We start from the raw sequence: 19,380 nt of genomic DNA, 5'->3' as shown, positions 1-19,380 counted from the left end.
ACTTTTAAATAAAATTCAAACTCTTCTACCTGGTCTTGTAAGTTTCTTCTATTCCTCCAGTTCTATAATCACTTGGTTTATTTTATTATTATTTTTTTAGCTATTTGTTTGTTTCTGTAAATAATGTTTTTTGCCTTTTTCTCTACTCCCCCCTCAACTCCATATTTTAGGTCTTAGAATAATTGTCTATTTACTGTCTGTGACCACTCCTCCCTCTTACCCCCAGCCCATTACTTTAACCCAGTAGCAGTCACTCACAAAAGCTCAATAAGGTGAAGGAGTATTTTTTACTTGCTAATAGAAGACCCATAAAAAGAGGTTGAATGAGTGGATGTTTTTATACTTTAAAGTTGTTTCAAAGTCGGAAGTAGCTTCAGTGGAGACTAAAGAGCCTGAAAGAATGATTGAAAAAAATGAGGCCATCATTTCCCAATCTCAGAGTATTTCTCAGAGCATGTGTATCCTATAAGATATTGGATTAAATATATTAGAGAATGATGCAGATTATATTTCTACCTTGGGTCGACTTGGGTAGTTGCAATTAGTAAAGACTTCTAGAATTCCTCTGTACAAAACCTTTTTTGTTTGTTTTAAATCTAGCATTTTCCTAATATATTTTATTATGGAAACTTTTAAAATAGGGTACCTGTAATTCCTTTTAGGTTACTAGTAATATTTTAGATTTGAGAAATGTTAAATTTGGCAGGCTTATGTCCTTTATTTCCCTTGAGTCTAATTAATATGATTTAAACACATAATTAGTTGATGTATCAAGGGATATTCAGAGGAATTCTGGCTATTTATAGTCACAACAGAGAACCTGAGGGAAAATAGAGTAATTTTCAACTATTTGAAGGTTCTGATGGAAGAGGGATTAAAAGTATTATGTTTTAAACAAGAGACTAATAGCCAGAACCAGGGAACAAAGTTTTAGGGCGGCAGTTTTTGACTTAGAATAAGTATATCTTTCTATTTACAAATTTTCAAAAATTGGAAGGTAAGTAAATATTGTATATAAATGTTTTCAGGAAAATATCTGTAGGGATGCTATAAGAGAAGTTTAACATATCAGATATAGGATACATTGGAGTTATTTTTTGTGACAGTTTGAAAACCTTTAAACTCAATTTTCGAGATAGCTATCAAGTTGGAATTTATATTCTTTGATTCCTTTCTAAATCTGTAAATCTATATCTTGCTCTAAAATCTCAGTGAAGAAACCAAGTATGTGGTGTATGAAACAGATTCAAAATTTTAGTTATTTAATTAAGTGTTTTTACTTGATGGCTATTTATTGATTTATTTTATTCATTTAAACATGGGAAATTGAACCCAGGGCCTCATGTGTGCTAGGCAAGTGCTCTGCCGTGGAACTACATCAGTAGACTTTATTGTTTTGGAGCAGTTTCCCATTCACAGAAAAATTAAGCAGGAAGTTCGCAGTATTCACATAAACCTGTTGTCTCCTCATGGGCACAGCCTCCCCTATTCTACATTCCATGCTATAGTGGTAGAGTTTACAATTGATGAACTTATAGTGACTTTCACTGGCACCCAAAGTTTGTAGTTAGAAACAGGTTTCATTCTTACTTGATGGTAGCTTGAAACAAAACATAAACATTCTGTTCATCTTCAAGAAAGTGGTTTTCAGTCAGTTTTTGCTGTCTAGTTTATCCTTTTCAGATTTATCGACCTAAAAAGAATCAGTGTCACCTGTTTTGAAAGAGTTATCATGGTTGGGGAGAGTTCTTTTTTTGTTAATCTTAAATGTTTACAAATGTTTTATTTTGCTGCCTAACTATTTTTTTCTCTTCCTTTTAAGTACCAAAAGAATTGGTGGAGCTCCATTTGAAGTTGATGAGGAAGATTGGAAAATCTGTTACAGCAGACAGATGGGAAAAATACTTAATCAAGGTAACTCTGTAAATTCCTTTTTTTTACTAGTGAAATAATGCTCTATCTAGCATAAATTTATGCTTGCATTCCATAATGTTTAATTTTTAAACATTAATAGTTTTCTTTCAAAATTCTGAATTATTGTTATTATAATTGTGATTGTCCTCTTTTACTGCTATAAGTAGTAGTGTTGAATGTTAAAATTGGTTTCAGAGTTACTGTGTCTCTTTTGTGCCTAACCTAGTGCTAAGGAATTTTCATAAATTCTCTCACTCTTTCAAATCCTCTTGATCAAATAAATACACATAAGGCGCAGGGAAGTTGTTGCTTTTGCTTAAAATCACCCAGTATGTATAGGCAGAGCTAAGATTTTTCTGTGACTTGAAAGGTAAAATGTCGAGGCCCATTAGAATAGTATGTCTAGCTTTTAAATTGCTCACCAGCCACATATGTTATTAGTGAGGACAACTCAGGCAATCCAAATGAGCTTTAGGATGGACCCTATCAAAGGGAAGACCAAGTAACATACTAGACTATTAGGCTGTAATTGTAGGTGATTAAAAAATAATTTTCCTGCAGGGTGTTGGCACACCTATAATCCTGACTACTTGGAGGCTGAGACAGGAGGATTGCAAGTTCAAGGCTAGTCTTGGCAATTTAGCAAGATCCTGTCTCAAAACCAAAAAGGGATAGGGGTGTAGCACAATGGAAAAGCACTCCTGGATTTAATCCCTAGCACTTTTTTTTTTTTTTTTTTTTGCGGTGGGGATTGAACATAGGAGCATCTTACCACTGAGTTACATCTCCAGTCCTTTTTTATTTTTAATTTTTGATACAGGGTCTTATTAAGTTTCTGAGGTTGGCTTTGAACTTGTCATCCTTCTGCTTCAGGCTTGAGATGCTGGGATCACAGCAATTGCACCTGGCTTCTCCAGCATTTAAAAAATAATTGCTAGGTTTATATATATATATATATATATATACATTTTCATATCTGTTCCCTTTTTTGAAAGTATATGCTTGTAGGGTGCTATGAAAATAGGAGCTAACAGGAACAAGAATTTCCTTTTTTAATTGTAAATATTATATGTGCATTTCTAGCTACCTTTGCAGTATAATACGTCTTCTAGATTAAGTGACATAAAACAATAATCTTTCTAATCAGCTCAGTGATCAGGACTCTAAAAGGGTTACTTTTACTTGTGTATTCTATTGGTTGAAGCAGTCACAGCTCTGCCTAGTCAAGGGGAGGGTACATAGGCTTCCAACTCTCTCTCTCTTTTTTAAAAATACCTTTATTGTATTTATTTATTTATTTATTTTTATGTGGTGCTGAGGATTAAACCCGGGGCCTCGCACATGCTAGGCTAGTGCTCTACTGCTGAGCCACAACCCCAGACCCATAGGCTTCCAACTCTAGGATTCTAACTCTAAATGTTAGGAATGTCTGACTTTTGAAACCCAATATAAAATGTATTCCAATTACTTTTTCACAGGTTTGAAGAACTGCAGAATTGACTTAGCATTTCCGAAATTTGATGCTGTGTGATTTTCTAAAAGAGTGATTGTTTAGTTAAAATTAAAAGACTAAATGTTCAGTTAAAAATGTGAAACTGAGATGGGTTAGGTGACTAAAGCCTATAATTCTAGGTAAGCTGAGGCAGGAGAATCTCAGGCTTGAGGCCAGCCTCTGAAACTTAGCAAGACCCTGTCTCAAAATAAAAAATAAAAAGGGCTGGGCTGGGGTTATAGCTCAGTTTGTAGAGTGCTTGCCTGGCACTTGTGAAGCACTGGGTTCAATTATCAGCACCACATTAAAAAAATAATAAAATAAAGATATTGTGAACATCTACTATAAAAATATTTAAAAATAAAATAAAAGGGCCTGGGGATGTGGCTCAGTGGTTAAGCATCCCTGGGTTCAATCCCGAGTACCAAAAAAAAAAAAAAATCTGAATAATAAATGAATACATTTTTAACTATTAAAAGTTGCTTGTTCAAATGCCATTGAAGTGGCTATTTTGATGTTAACAAAATGATTTATAAATGAATCAAGGTTTTGGAGCTTTAAAAGAGAGCTGGGATTAAGGACTTTGGTTTCAACATGTTTAAGAGGACTATAAAGGATGTAATCCCTGTGAAGAAATATTAAATTTTTTTTTTTGTGTGTGGGGGGCTACCAGGGATTAAACTCAGGGGCACTTGACCACTGAGCCACATCTCCAGCCCTATTTTGTATTTTATTTAGAGACAGGGTCTCTTGAATTGCTTAGCACCTTGCTTTTACCCAGTCTGGCTTTGAACTCTGAATCCTTCTGACTCAGCCTCCTGAGCTACTAGAATTACAGGGTATGCTACTGCACCCAGCTAGTAAAGGTTTTCTTTTTCTTTTTTAAAAAATATTTAAAAATTGTAGGTGGCCACAATACGTTTATTTATTTATTTTTTATGTGATACTTCCCCTCCAAACTCTCTGCCCTTTCTAGAGTTTGTCTATTCCTCACATGTTCTTGCTCCCTATCCCACTATGAATCACTCTCCTTTTATCAAAGAAAACATTCAGCATTTGTTTTTTTGGGAATGGCTAACTTCACTTAGCATTATCTTTTCTAACTCCATCCATTTATTTTTTAGTTGTAGTGGGACACAATACCATTTATTTTATCTTATTTATTTATTTTTATGTGGTACTGAGGATGAAATCCAGGGCCTTGCACGTGCGAGGCAAGTGCTCTACTGTTGAGCCACAACTCCAGCCTCAAGTTTTTAATTTTGATGAAGTCTCATTATCTATTTTTTTCTTTCAAAGTTTGTTCTTTGGTTTCGTATCAAAGAAACCCTTGCCTAGCCCAAGGTGAAAGTTTTATTTTTTTCCTTTTAGTAGTGCTGGGAATTGAACCCATAACATCATGCATACTACCACTTATCTAAATTCCCAGCTCCTAGGGTGAACAATTTAACCTTAAATCTTGTCCTAAGACTTTTGTAGTTCAAGCTCTTAAATTTAGATCTATGATCCCATTTGAGGTAATTTTTGTATTTTTTGAGATAGGTGTTCAACTTTATCTTGAATGTGGCTATCTACTTGTGCCAGCCCATTTGTTTAAAAGACTGTTTTCTTCCATTAAATTGCTTTGACATCCTCTTGGGAAAACAGTTGTCCAAAAATGTGATGGTTTGTTTCTGAGATCTCAGTTCTATGCCATTAAATGTCCATATTTTTGCTAAAATATGCTGTTGTTTACTATAGCTTTGTAGTTAGTTTTAACTTGTTTATATTTTGTAAATTATTTTTTTTCTATTATGCACTTTACATTTTCACATGAATTTGAGGATCAGCTTGCCAATTTCTGTAAAAATATCACTTTGGATTTATAGAGATTTAGTTGAATCTGTTGATCACTTTATGCCATATTGCCATTCTAACAATAGTAATTTTTGTGATTTATGAACATAGGCTGTTTGTTGTTCAGTTTAATTAGGTCTTCTTTAGTTGCTTTAAAAACATGCTTTGTAGTTTTCAGATTGGTCTTATACATTTATTGTCTCAGTCTATAAAAGAGTAGTTTTAGGACCTTTAGCTGATGCCAAAATTTAAGGGTGCTGAAGTTTCTTAAATAAAATGGAATATTTGAATATTTGCCTATACCTATACATATCCTTCAGTAAACTTCAAATCATCTGTGGATTACTTATAATACTTTATAGACTGTATGTTGTTACAAGATATTGTTTATGGAGTAACTAACTACAAGAGAATAAAGGTCTGTGCATGTTCAGTAGAGATCATTTATTTTTTTCCAAATATATTTTATTGGCTGTTTTTAGTTTTACATGATAGTAGAATTCATTATGACAAAATTATACAAGCATGGAATGTATCTATTCTAATTAGGACCCCATTCTTGTGGGTATATATGATGGTGGGATTCGTTTGGGTATTTCACATATATATATGGGAAAACTATGTTAGATTCATTTTACTGTCTTTCCTATTCCTATACCCTCTCCCTTCCCTTCATTCCTCTTTGTCTTGTATTGAACTTCTCTTCTTCCTTGTGCTTCATTGTGATTCAGATTCCACATGTCAGAGAGAACATTCAGCCTTTTTGGGAGGGACAGGCATATTTCACATAGCATGATAGTCTTTAGTTTGATCCATTTATTGGTAAATTTCATAATTTCATTCTTCTTTATGGCTTATTAATATTCCATTGTGTATATATACCACATTTTATTAATCCATTCATCTGTAGAAGAGCACCTAGCTTGGCTCCATAGCTTAGCTTCTGTGAATTATGCTGCTATAAACATTAATGTGGCTACATCACTGTAGTATGCTGATTTATTTATTTATTTTAGTTCTTGATAAGTCTTTATTTTATTTATTTATATGTGGTGCTGAGAATCTAACCCAGTGCTTCAACATGCTAGGGAAGTGCTCTACCAGTGAGCCATAAGTATGTAGTATCAGCCATGTATATGCTGATTTAAAATCCCTTGGATATATGTTGAGGAGTGGGATAGCTAGATCAAATGGTGGTTCCATTCTTAATTTTTTGAGGGATCTTTGCAGAATGATTATACCTTTTTGCAGTCCCACCAACAAAGTATGAATGTACTCTTTTTCCCACAATCTCCCCAACATTTATTGTTACTTGTACTCTTGATAATTGCCATTCTGACTGGAGTGAGATGAAATCTCAATGTAGTTTTAATCCATATTTCTCTTAATTGCTACTGACATTGAACATTTTTTCATATATTTGTTGACCATTTTTATTTTCTCTTTTGAAGAAGGTTCTGTTCAGTTTTTTGCCCTTTTTTTTTTTTTTTTCCGGTGGGGGAGTACAGGTGATTGAACTCAGGGGCTCTCAATCATTGAGTCACACCCCAGCCCTATTTTGTATTTTTTTTAGAGACAAGGCCTCACTGAGTTGCTTAGTGCCTCGCTTTGGGCTGAGGCTGGTTTTGAACCCCTTTAAAATTTTTTTTAGGGTCTGGGGTTGTGGGTCTGAGGTAGAGCATTAGCCTAGCATGTATGAAGCACTGTACATGTATTCAGTCCTCAGCACCACATAAAATAAAATAAAGATTTTTAAAAAATCTTTTTTTAGTTATCAATGGACCCTTATTTAATTAATTAATTTATTTGTGGCACTGAGAATCAAACCCAGTGCTTCACACATGCTAGGCAGCATTCTACCACTGAGCCCCAAACCCAGCTCCTAGTTGTAAATTCTTTTACCTTCTGTTTACCGTGGCAGATTTTTACTGCATCTTAACTTTTGAATCTTCATTTTGATGGATATAGTATTCTTATTTGGCATCCATTTTCTTTCAGAGCTTGGTATATGTATATTTTTCCAAGACCTCCTAGTTTTAAGGGTCTGAGTTGAAACATCAGCTAAGATCCAGATTGGTTTACTTCTAAATGTGGCCAGTTGTTTTTCTCTATGTACCTTTAAAATTCCACCCTTTTCCTGTGTGTTAGGCATTTCCATAACATTGTGTCTTGGAGTGGGTTGGTTTAAATTTTGTATATTTGGAGTCCTGTATGCCTCCTGTATTTGATTTTTCATTTCATTCTGAAGGTTTGGGGAGTTTTCTGATATTGTTTTATTGAAAAGATTTTGCATTCCTTTATTTTATGTTTCAGAGCCTTCATCTATCCCAATAAATCTTAAATTGGGCCTTTTTCCTGTTATTCCATATTTCTTGAAAATTGAGTTCATGGTTTCTTAACGTCTTTTCTCCAAGGTCAACTTTCCTTTCAAGATTAATATTTTTTTTCCATATTCTGAAACACTATCTTTTAAGTGGTCTGATTTGGTGCTGATGATTTCCATTTTTTTCTTTTTTCTTTTCTTTTCTTTTTTTTTTTTTTAAATGGTGCTGGGGATCAAACCCTACCTGTGAGGCAAGCACTCTACCAACTGACCTATATCCCCAGCCCTCTATTGAATTGTTAATTTGGTTCATTGATTCCTTCTTTTTGATTAATTCTTCTTTAGAAAAAGAATGTCTATCTCTTCCTCCTTATCTTTCATTTTGTGTATTTTCTCTCTGATTTCTCTCCTTATGTCATCTTTTGCCTCGTAGATCAGTTTACCTGTGAACTTTCTAAATTCTATTTCCTTGCTGTGGTGGCAGTGGAGTCTGTTTTGAGGTATTGTGTGTTGTTTCGGATGGTTTGTTTCCTTACCTTTTCATATTGTTTATGTGTCTACTCATCTATCTGGATGGATCTGAAGCTGCAGGGTTTCTACCCATGAGTTTTAGTGTCCCTTTATGTTTCTAATACCACACAGATTAAATTGGAGCCCAATAAAGCAATAACCTATGCAAACAATATATAGCAATAGACTAGGTATTTAGTTTCTATTATTACTTCTATCATGTTAAGTAATACAATACACAGAAATAGTATGATTATCAATTTCCATCGGTAAAAACAATAAATAATTATAAGTTATGTCTGGTATAAAATCAAGCAATAGGTGTTGCCTATGACTTCCACCGTGTTAATTATTGCTATAGAATTGGTAAGGGCTGTCGTTATATAATCCTATTAGCATTAAGAGGTGTTGAGGATAGAGTTGATAAAGAGGAAAGAGGAAGAGACAGGAGGGTAGAAAAGTGTTTGCACTTTCAGAAGGTGAATGGGGGCAAATGTGTGGGTGAAGTAGGATGTGTTGGTTATCAGGAGCGAGGAAAAAAAAACAATTTAAAGAAAGGGAAAGAGAGAAAAGTGAAATTTAGCTGTTAGCAAAAAAAAAAAAAATGGAGAAACAGTAGTGGAAAAGACAATGCAGAAAAATCAAATATGCTAATCAAAAATCCTTACTCTCAAAAAAAAAAAAGAAAGCTATAAATGAGAAGACAGAAACAAATATGTATATGGGTAAATGTCCTTAAATCAATTCATATACATTCAAAAGAAAAAAAAAACTTCTAAGGAGTTGTTTCCATTATGGTGGATAGAATAGTCAGTGGAAATATATTTTTGCTGTCTGCCCAACTGATTTTCTTTCGTTCTTTCGTGAGGTATGAATTGAGTGTGGGAGTATGGTCTGAGGGCTGTCCAATTCTTGCTTTTTATTTTGTTGCTCACCGAGTTGCCAGTTGACCTTTAAGACTTCTCAGATTTTCTTCTTGGCCAAGTGGTATGCATTGGGATAGGAAGAGCTGTTAGCTCCACTCCCAGGGTGTGTTTGCTGCTGGATGCTGTGAAAAGAGTTTCTTGCCTTAGGTGACATTCCCAGGTGCATGACTTAGATTTAGTGAGGTTGTAGGTGTGTGGTGAGTTGTCTGGAAGTGTTGATTGAATTAACATACCTCTCCAAACTTTTTTTTAAATATATATTTTTTTAGTTGTCAATGGACCCTTACTTTATTTATTTATATGCAGTTCTGAGAAATGAACCCAGTGCCTTACACATGCTAGGCAAGTTCTCTAAAAATGAGTTGCAACTCCAGCTCTCTCCAAGCACTTTTTATCTGTTTTTGGTTGAATATCCAGATGCAAAATCCATAGACAGGGTTGGGGTTGTAGCTTAGTGGTAGAGCGTTTTCCTAGCACTTGTGGGGCACTAGGTTCGATCCTCAGTACCACGTAAATAAATAAATTAAAAAGTCATAAAAAAATTTGAAAAACTCATGGATATGGAGTGCTGACTATAATTATTTTTAAAATATAGTTCTTAGCAATTTTTTTATGCTATCATAAATGGAGTTGCTTTCTTAATTAATTTTCTAATTCCTTATTGTTCCTGTATAGAAATAAAATTTTGTTGACTTTTTTATATCTTGCAACTTTGTCAAGCTCATGTATTAACTCAAAAATTCTTTTGTGTGTATTTCTTATTTAGATTTTCTACTTAAAGTAATGTACCTGCATATGTAGTTTACTTCCCCTTTTCTACTTGGATGCCTTTTTTTTTTCCCCCTATATGATTACTCTCCCTGGGATCCCTGCTATACTATTGACTAGAAATGGCGAGAGTAGATGCACTTGTTAACTTTTTCTTGATCTGAGGGAAAAAACTCTTAAGGTTCAATATTTAGCACGAAGTTAGCTATGGATCATTCATAGATGCCCTTTTTCTAATTGGGGATGTTCTCTTTTATTCCTCGTACATAGAGTATTTTTATCATGAGATCTGTTCGATTTTTGTTTTGCTGTTTTCCTGCATCTGTTGAGATAACCTTGTTTTTTGTCTTGTGTTCTGTTTATATGGTGTATTAGATTGATTTTCATATGTTGAACCAACCTTGCAATCCTGTGATAATTTCCACTTGATCATGGTGTATAATCCTTTAATTATCTTTGTAGATTGGTTTGCCAATTTGCTGTTTAGATTTTTTGTTTCTGTTTCCATTAGACATATATATAATCGTGTGTGTGTGTGTGTGTGTGTGTGTGTGAGTGAGAGAGTGTGTGATGTCTTCGTCTGTTTTTGTTATTGGGTAGTATTTTTAACATGAAGTAATGGCCTCATAGAATGAGTTGTAATGTGTTTTCTGTTTTTCAAAATTGTTTGTGGCTCAGTGGTAGAGTGCTTGCCCAGCATGTGTGAAGTACTGGGTTCGATTCTCAGCACCACATACAAATAAAATAAAGTCCATTGACAACTAAAAAAATACTTTAAAAAAGTATTTGTGAAATGTAGTGTTTAGCCTTTAAATATAATCGAATTTAGTAAAGAAGCTAGGGATTGGGCATTTCTTTTTTGGATTTTCTTTTTGTTGTTTATTATTCAGTCTCTTGACCTCTCTGATAATGACACATTTCTTCATCTTGAATCTTTCTTTAGTTTCAGGGCTAATACACATAACTACATATAGAACATCTTTACTCAAAAAATGCTCATGAATCTACATTAGAGCCTACATTACTGTAACAAAGAGGCCCCAAATATAATTGCTGAAATAAGCAGTAAATTACCCTGTCATAATAATCTGATTGTTCTAGATTCATGAGACAACTTTGTTCTATGATAGTTTTTCCATGATACAGGTTTTTCCCATTTTATTTTTTATTTTGCTTTTTTTTTAATGGTGGAATGTGCTTCTACTGCAGGCTGGGGAAAGAGAAAGTCCAGGGCAAGAAATTTCCTTTTAAGAAATAGAGTAGAAACCAGGCATAGTGGCACACATAGTAATCCCACTAACTCAGGAGACTGAGGCAGAAGGATCCTAAGTTCGAAGTCAGCCTTGGCAATTTAGTGAGATTCTCTTAAAATAGAAAACAGAAATAGGACTGCAGGCATAGCTCAGTGCCCCTGGGTTTCATCCCCAGCAGCAAAATTAGAAATAAAGTTACAATCCTACTTCTTCTACTGGTCCTTTGGGAAAACCCCAATTACATGATTATATTTATTTGTTAAAGGAGGTTTGAAAATGGCGTGTTTAGCTGGGTGGCCATAAGCTCAGGAATAAAAGATATTAGAGGGAGAACAGATTTATATGGGAGAACTACAGATTTGGTTACTTTTCATGGGATAAATACTGTAGTTCATACTGATAAATTTAGGCATGGCCATGTAATTGGGTTTTAGCCAGTGAAATACATGGAAAATTGCCATATTAAACTTTGGTACTGAACCTTTATGAGTAGTACATATTCTGCATGTTTTCTGTCCTTTTTACAGTGACTGGTAGTTTTGTAGGTAAAGGCTACTTATCTTAGAATGAAGATGATATAGAGTATAGCCAATTCCAATCCGTCATCAACATATAGTATGACCAGAAACAAATGTTTGTGAAGTTGGCAGACTTTCCCCCAAAGGGTTAGAAAGTAGGTATTTCAAGTGTAAGATTCTTTTGAGTCTCTGTCACAAGTATTCAGCTTTGCTGCTGTTTGGTGAAAGCAGCTGCATATGATAACTGAATAAACAAATGTGTATGGTGGTGTTCCAATCAAACTTTATTTATACAATCAAGCAGTCTTTGGACCATTTTATTAACCATTAGTATGAACAGACGAGATTTATAACTTAGGACATCCTGATACTCCTATTTAAATAGTTCTATCATTTATCTAAGCCCAAAATGCAAGTATCACCTTTGAATCCATTCTCAATTTGTTAGACTATATTCTGCCCTTTCTGTTCTTTTGAGCTCTTCATTAAACTGGTGAGGATGTGAAGGCCTAAAGAGCAATACTTATTCTTTGCCATGTATCCAAATTGTTGTGACTTTTCTCTTCTCTTTTTTTTTGGGTAACAGCATTTATTGTTTCTTGGATTGGTAAGTGGTACTACCATCTAATCATACCATCTAATCAATCATTAAAGTACAAACCTGTTAGTTCTTTTAGAATTCTTTTGTCCTTTACATATAGTTAATCATTCATCCCTGATTGATTTGGCTTTCTTAGTAACCTTTCAGTTCAGGGCACTCCATCATTTCAGTCTGTGTCCTAATTGGTGCCATAGTCTGTCACTTATATTATTGTGGGAACCTCTAAATTGGTCTCATTCAGTCTGTTCTCCACAATTACAGTTGTAGACTGAAAGAATGACTCTTCCCTTTCCCTTTCTTTTCTTGTCTCCATCACTGAGGATTGAGCACAGGAGTATTCTACCACTGGGCTACATCCCCAGCCCTTTCTTTTTTTTTAAATTTTGTAACAGGGTCTTGCTAAGTTGCAGTCTGGCCTCAAAGTTGTGATCTTCATTTCTCAGTCTCCTGAGTAGCTGGGAATACAGGTGTGTCCCACTGTACTGCTTGGAAAACAGTTCTCTTATACAGGCAACAAAATTATTAATGTCTGCCATGGGTTGTAGCTTTGTGATAGAGTGTGTGCTTAGCAGCACAAGGCTCTGAGTTCATTCCCTGCCCCTATTGCTTGTGTGAAGTTCCTTTCTTTTTTCTTTTTTTCATTGCTTTCTTCCCCTTCTATCAACCTCATCAGTACATACTATGTTCTGTTGCTTCAAACTATATTTAATTTCCAGAATGAGGATGCAGTTTCTGGCTCCTTGATTCTTTGTATTTGATAAATTAGGTCTTGCTCTTGAGTTTTCTATCATTCTCTAAACATATCACCTTATTTATTTACTTCAGTAGTATTTTTCACTGTCTAAAATAATATTTACTTTTAAAGATCTGTTACCCTCACAAGAATATGTGAGGACAAGGATTTTTGACAGTCTCTATAATATTTTTAGCACCTAACCATTGCCTCACACAGAGCTGTCATTCAGTAAATATTTGTTGACTGTGTAAAGGATGAATGAATCTCCAGAATATTTTACTTCTGAAATCTCTTTATACCAGCCTCAGTACATAAAATAATATGTATTTTTTTGGAATTTTTCCTGTATCTGTTCCCATGCCACATACTCAACACACTAAAGTATAAGTTCTCTGAGATTAGGGAGGTACACACACACACATTTTAGTTGTTACTGGACCATTTATTTTATTTATATGGTGCTGAGAATCGAACCCAGTGCTTCACATGTGCTAGGCAAGCACTCTACCACTAAACTACAACCCCATCCTGCAGGTATACATTTTATTCAACATTTTGCCACTTGATGTTATGCAAGCTCATATCAGTTGCTCAAACATATTAAATTTATCCTTTTATCAGATGCCAGTTTTTAGTACCATGATTTCTTAATTTCTTCTGGGAGTGATTTCATGGATACTTTCACCTTTCTTTGTTATCTTCAAATTTTTAAATATTTTAACAAATCTTTTTGCTAACAATTTAGTTGTCCCTGTGGTTGAAACCAGAAGAGGTAAAGTTGACAGATGTTACACTGCTTATAATTATGTCTCAAACATGTCCTTGATTAACTTGTTATTTGAGAACCAGACCCAGCTCTTGGATTTCTTCATTTTGGAGGACCTTGTGATAACACTAATGGAATGAGGTTCAAAAAGGTTTCCCACAGCCTCATTTTTTGATTAACCATAAAAAATTAAAGTACATAGATAAATAAAGACCATATTCCTACCACTTAGAATTAATGATTTTCTTTCATTAGTGTTTTCCATATTTCTTCTACCTTCAATTTTGGTGAGTACCTTTCATGACAATTTAAGTCTGTCGTCTTTTATCATTTTTGGACATATACTCCATATTTGAATCACAATAGTGTATATATGTAAGTTTTTTTTCTTTGTTTAGTTTTTAAATTTATTTTTACTAACGTGAAATTTTATTTTGTATTTAACATTGGTGATGGAACCCAGAATGAGCATCATATTAAACATGCATTCTACATGTTTGTAATTTTTTAAGTTAACAAAGCATTTCCATATATGTTGCCTAAAAATCAGTTTTATTTCTCAACATTAAGTGATTTGTTAGGTTTTCTAGACCATACAGCAAAAGATCTGTGTCATATTGACCATTGTATTTGCTCATCAGGTGTTTATTCTTTGATATATTTGTCAATATAGATTTTGTGATGCAAGGACTTCTGTAACAACCAAGCCAGTGGGAGGCTTAAGCAACAGAAATTTATGCTTCAGTTTCTATAAGTCTAAGATCAGTGTGGTAAATTTGCTCCTTGTAGGGGTTTTCTTTCTTTCTTTCTTTTTTTAATATTTTTTAGTAGATGGACAAAATACCTTTATTTATTTATCTTTATGTGGTGCTGAGAATTGATCCTAGTGCCTCACCTGTGCTAGGTGAGTGCTCTACTACTGAGCCACAACCTCAGCCCCTGTAGGGGCTTTCTTGTTAACTTGTAAATGACTGCCTTCTTACTGTGTTTTCACATAGTATTTCTCTTTGCATGTGAGGAGAAATTACGATTATTATGTTTTGTTGATATGTGATTCCTTTAAGCAGTATGAAATGTCCTTCTTTATCCCTTTTGACTAACATTGGCTTGAACTTCACTTTACCCGATACAAGGATACAAAACCCTGCTTTTTTATGTGGTCCATGTGAGTGTGGTGTCTTTTCCTCTTGAAGGCAGCATATTGTTGGGTCTTTTTTGTAATCCAATCTAGCAGTCTACATCTTTTAATTGGTGAGCTTAGGACATTAACATTCATAGTTATTATTGAAATATTGAAAATTTGTATTCCTGGTCATTTTGGCTTATTCATAAATATTTATGCCCCAAGCAATGGAGCATCTATCTACATTCATTAAACAAACCCTTCTGAATTTCAAGAATCAAATAGATCACAACACAACAATACTGGGTGACTCTAACATAGCTCTCACCACTGGATAGATCTTTCAAACAAAAACTAAACAATGAATCTGTAGACCTCAATAATATAATCAATAATTTAGACTCAACAGACATACACAGAATATTTCATCCATCAGCAAGTGAATACACTTTTTTTCTCAGCAGCACATGCATCCTTCTCTAAAATAGATTATATGATATGCCACAAAGGAAGCCTTAGAAAATACCAAAAAAAAAAAAAAAGAGAGAGAGTACTATGCATTGTAACAGACAATAATGGAATAACTAGAAATCAATGATAAAATAAAAAACACTCCGGGAGGGGACTCAACATGGCAATGGGCGGGGAGGCAATGCTTTCACTAACTCCTCAGCCATGCGGACAGAGAGACACATTAGAACGTTCAGATTCTGCCTGCTGAGAAACTCCCAGCAAAATTGCGCTGAAGTGAGACCTAGGCGGGGAGTTTAGGATTATTGGAGGTGACAGCTTGCCCCGGACGCGGAAATCTTGGCCACCCTGCGTGCGAAGATTCGGGTTGCTGCAAAAAGAGTCATTTTCGACCGGTGTAAAAGGAGTCATGTCAGCACTGCTGGAGACAGTGTGCGTGTAGAGACCCTTTGAAGAGGTTGCTAACCAAGCCTTCATGAAACATCGGACCGAGAACGGTACAGACCAGAGACAGGCCAGACCCACCCCTCCCATCGGACACTCCGGCAAGGAGTCTGGGGCCCGCCATAGCAGAGAGCTGACGTCACCAGATTTCGGCTCAAGGGATCCCTTCTCAGTGAAATCGGCTTCAACAGGTGTGTGACTCCCATCCTCACCAGATGCATACAGCTGGGAAACCTCAAAAATCTCTCCCCAGAGCTCCGTGGGCGTGACTGTAGGGGCTGAGGGAAGCAGAGGGGACTCCCGACCCCGAACTCCCCCTACCACAAGCCATGACACCCAAGGCCATGGACACCAGCTCCCGGGGTCGTGGCCACCGAAGGAGTCCAGTCAAAATAAGCTGACGGTTCCCAGATCACCCACTCCGCAACCTTGGGGTCTGGGTGAATGGCAAACAGAGAGAGTGCTCAGTCATTCGGGAGAACAGGGCATTTGGGGCTGCAAGTGTTACTAGATCTGTGGAGGACACCTCTGGTGAGCAGGGCCTGGCTGGCTGGCAGGAGGAAGGGGGGGAAAGGATGGAGAAGAGAAACGGCCCTGGACTAAGAGGATTAGAGAGTCGCTCCATAGGGGAAGAGGAGCCACCTTACAGGGATTGCTTCCAGCATATTGAGGGCAGAAGCTCCGCTGGGAGGGCACAGCTCCACCTACTGGAAGAGAAGAAAATAGAACTCTAAGACTTCATTTGTCATTTTTTTTCTTTTCCCTTTTCAGTTTTTATTGTTCTTTCCATTCGCCTTTATTCTACATATTTTTCTCTCCCTCTTTCTCTTTAAGGACTCCTTCCTTTCCCTTCCCCCTAACTTTAATCCCAAGCATTATGACTTTTATTACGTGTAATTTTCTAAATGCAAATAGGTGAATGTTCCGAGGCTGTCTATAGGGCTCCTAAGTACCTTGTTATTACCAAATACCCTGATCCATTCGTGCCGCAGTCTGGCTGGGCACAAATCATCGAGACACCACAAAGCACTTGTATGTTCAAACAGGAAACTTTATTGCCTGAACTCCAACAGCACTCCACGCACACTCCCCAGGAACTCTCCTGAACGCCATCCACGTGGCTCCTCTCTGGCACACCACCAACTTGAACTCCTTCCACCGGATTGTGCACGCACGCACACGGAACCCTGTGAGAACTCAATGGGAACTCCAAAGTAGCGGGCGCTCGAGGCGGACAGTAAAGGTTTATTATACAATTGAATACACAGCCTGTTTCAATCCAGCATCACCCAGTCACAGCAATTATAAACAGCTTAACTTAATATCATCATCTTATTAGCTCGCCTCTCAATCATTACTTCTGGCAAAATGCCAGGGGCCATTCCGACTCAGCTATGACTCTCAACACATTCCCCTGTTAATATCTCCCTTCAGTAGAGCAATCTTCCAGAGTAGCCAAGACATACTAATCTTCATACCATCATAGCAGCCAATCTAAACATAAAGTCCTAAGACCAAACAACAGATCACTATATGCCTGCAGAATCCGTAAGCCTTATATGAAACAAATGAATCAGCTTTAAATTACAATAAAGCCCAACATCCCTAGATATCATCTCCCACCACAAAGGAGCGACCACAGAGATGTATAAAACCAAAACGAATTTATGGGAGAAAACAGAAACAGCAGTTAAACAGAATTGGAAAGTAATGTGAATACCATGAAAAAACAAGGGAATACAGGATTACAAACAATGCAGGACAACTTAAACTTACAGGAGAACCTAGAGGCATCACAAAAATGGACAGAAAAAGAATTCAAGGCATACCGCACTCAGATGGAATGGAATCTTAAAGAAGTCATTAGACAGCAAGTCCAAAGAATGAAAGAATACTTTGAAAATTAATTACATAAGCAGATTCAAGAATCAAAAAATCAACTCTCCCAGGAGATAGAGATTTAAAAAAAAAATCAAACAGTAATCCTAGAAATACAGGAAACCATAAACCAAATCAAAAACTCAAATGAGAATATTACAAGTAGACTAGATCAAATAGAAGTCAGAATATCAGATAATGAAGACAAAATATATCAATTCGAAAGAGTATAGTCAACCCAGAAAGGCTGATAAGAAACCATGAACAAAACATCCAAGAGATATGAGATGTCATAAGAAAACCAAACTTAAGAGTCATTGGGATAGAGGAAGGTATAGAGGTCCAAACCAAAGGAATGGGCAATCTGTTGAATGAAATAATTTTAGAAAACTTTGCAGACATGAAAGATGGAATGGATTGCCTAATCCTGGAAGCCTACAGGACCCAAAACATACAAAACCGTAATAGATCAACTCCAAGACACATTATTATGAAGATATCCAACATACAGAACAAGGAGAGAATGTTAAAAGCTACAAGAGAAAGGAGGCAGATTACATTCAGGGGTAAACCAATTAGGTTAACAGCTGATTTTCATCACAGATGTTGAAAGTGAGAAGATCCTGGAAAAACGTATTTCAAATGCTGAAAAATAATGGATTCCAACCAAGAATATTGTATCCAGCAAAATTAAGCTTCAGGTTTGACAATGAAATTAAAATATTTCACGATAAACAAAAGTTAAAAGAATTTGCAGCCAGAAAACCAGCACTGCAAAGCATTTTGAGCAAAACACTACAAGAAGAGGAAATGAAAAACAGCACCCAAAACCAATAGTGGGAGGTAACTCAGTAAAGGGGGGAAAATAATCAAAGAGGAAAAACAATTCAAATTAAAACAAACAAACAAACATGACTGGAAGTACAAAGCATATATCACTAGTAACTCTAAACGTTAATGGCTTAAACTCACCAATCAAGTGACATAGGCTAGAAACTTGGATTAATAAAACAGATCCAAGAATATGCTGCCTTCAGGAGACTCATGATAAGAAAAGACATACACAGGGTGAAGGTGAAAGGTTGGGAAAAATCATACTACTCACATGGTCCTCGGAAGCAAGCAGGAGTGGCCATACTCATATAGAATAAAATCAATTTCAAACCTAAATTAATTAAAAGGGAAGAAGAAGGACACTATAGACTGTTAAAAGGAACCATTCACCAACAAGACATAACAATTATCAATATGTATGCACCAAATAATGGTCCTGTGACATTCATAAAACAAACTCCTCAAGTTTTTAAGAATCAAATAGACTCAATACAATAATTATTGGTGACTTCAACACACCTCTCTCAACATTGGACAGATCCTCCAAACAAAAGTTGAATAAAGAAACTATAGAACTCAATAACATAACCTTGACTTAACCGATATATATAGAATATAGCAATCATCATCAAGTGGATATACAGTTTTCTCAGCAGCACATGGATCCTTCTCAAAGATAGACCATATATTATGCCATAGGGCAACCCTTAGTAAATATAACGGTGTGGAGATAATACCATGCATCTTATCTGATCATAATGGAATGAAACTGGAAATCAATGATAAAAGAAGGAAGGAAAAAATCCTGCATCATTTGGAAAATGAACAATATGTTACTGAATGATCAATGAGTTACAGAAGACAGGAGGATATCAAAATATTCTTAGAGATAAATGAAAATACAGACACAACATATCGGAATCTATGGGACGCAATAAAAGCAGTTTTAAGAGGGAAGTTCCTTGCCTGGAGTTCATTCCTCAAAAA

At 35.7% G+C, this 19,380-nt stretch overlaps 1 protein-coding gene across 3 annotated transcripts in view; it reads left to right on the top strand.

Moving 5' to 3' along the window:
- Positions 1 to 19,380, top strand: part of Rsf1 (remodeling and spacing factor 1) — a 160,138-nt gene that overhangs the window by 36,366 nt on the left and 104,392 nt on the right. For all 3 annotated transcript variants that reach the window (XM_005323239.4, XM_040284989.2, XM_040284988.2), the window contains exon 2: positions 1,823 to 1,914. In XM_005323239.4, the coding sequence (XP_005323296.1) occupies positions 1,823 to 1,914 (92 nt within the window). The remainder of the gene's footprint in view (positions 1 to 1,822; positions 1,915 to 19,380) is intronic.

The sequence above is a fragment of the Ictidomys tridecemlineatus genome, chromosome 4 (genome assembly GCF_052094955.1).
Source record: "Ictidomys tridecemlineatus isolate mIctTri1 chromosome 4, mIctTri1.hap1, whole genome shotgun sequence".
In the NCBI taxonomy this organism is placed as follows: Eukaryota; Metazoa; Chordata; class Mammalia; order Rodentia; family Sciuridae; genus Ictidomys; species Ictidomys tridecemlineatus.
The sequence above is the reverse complement of the archived record's forward strand: the minus strand, read 5'-3'. Positions and strand labels throughout refer to the sequence as shown.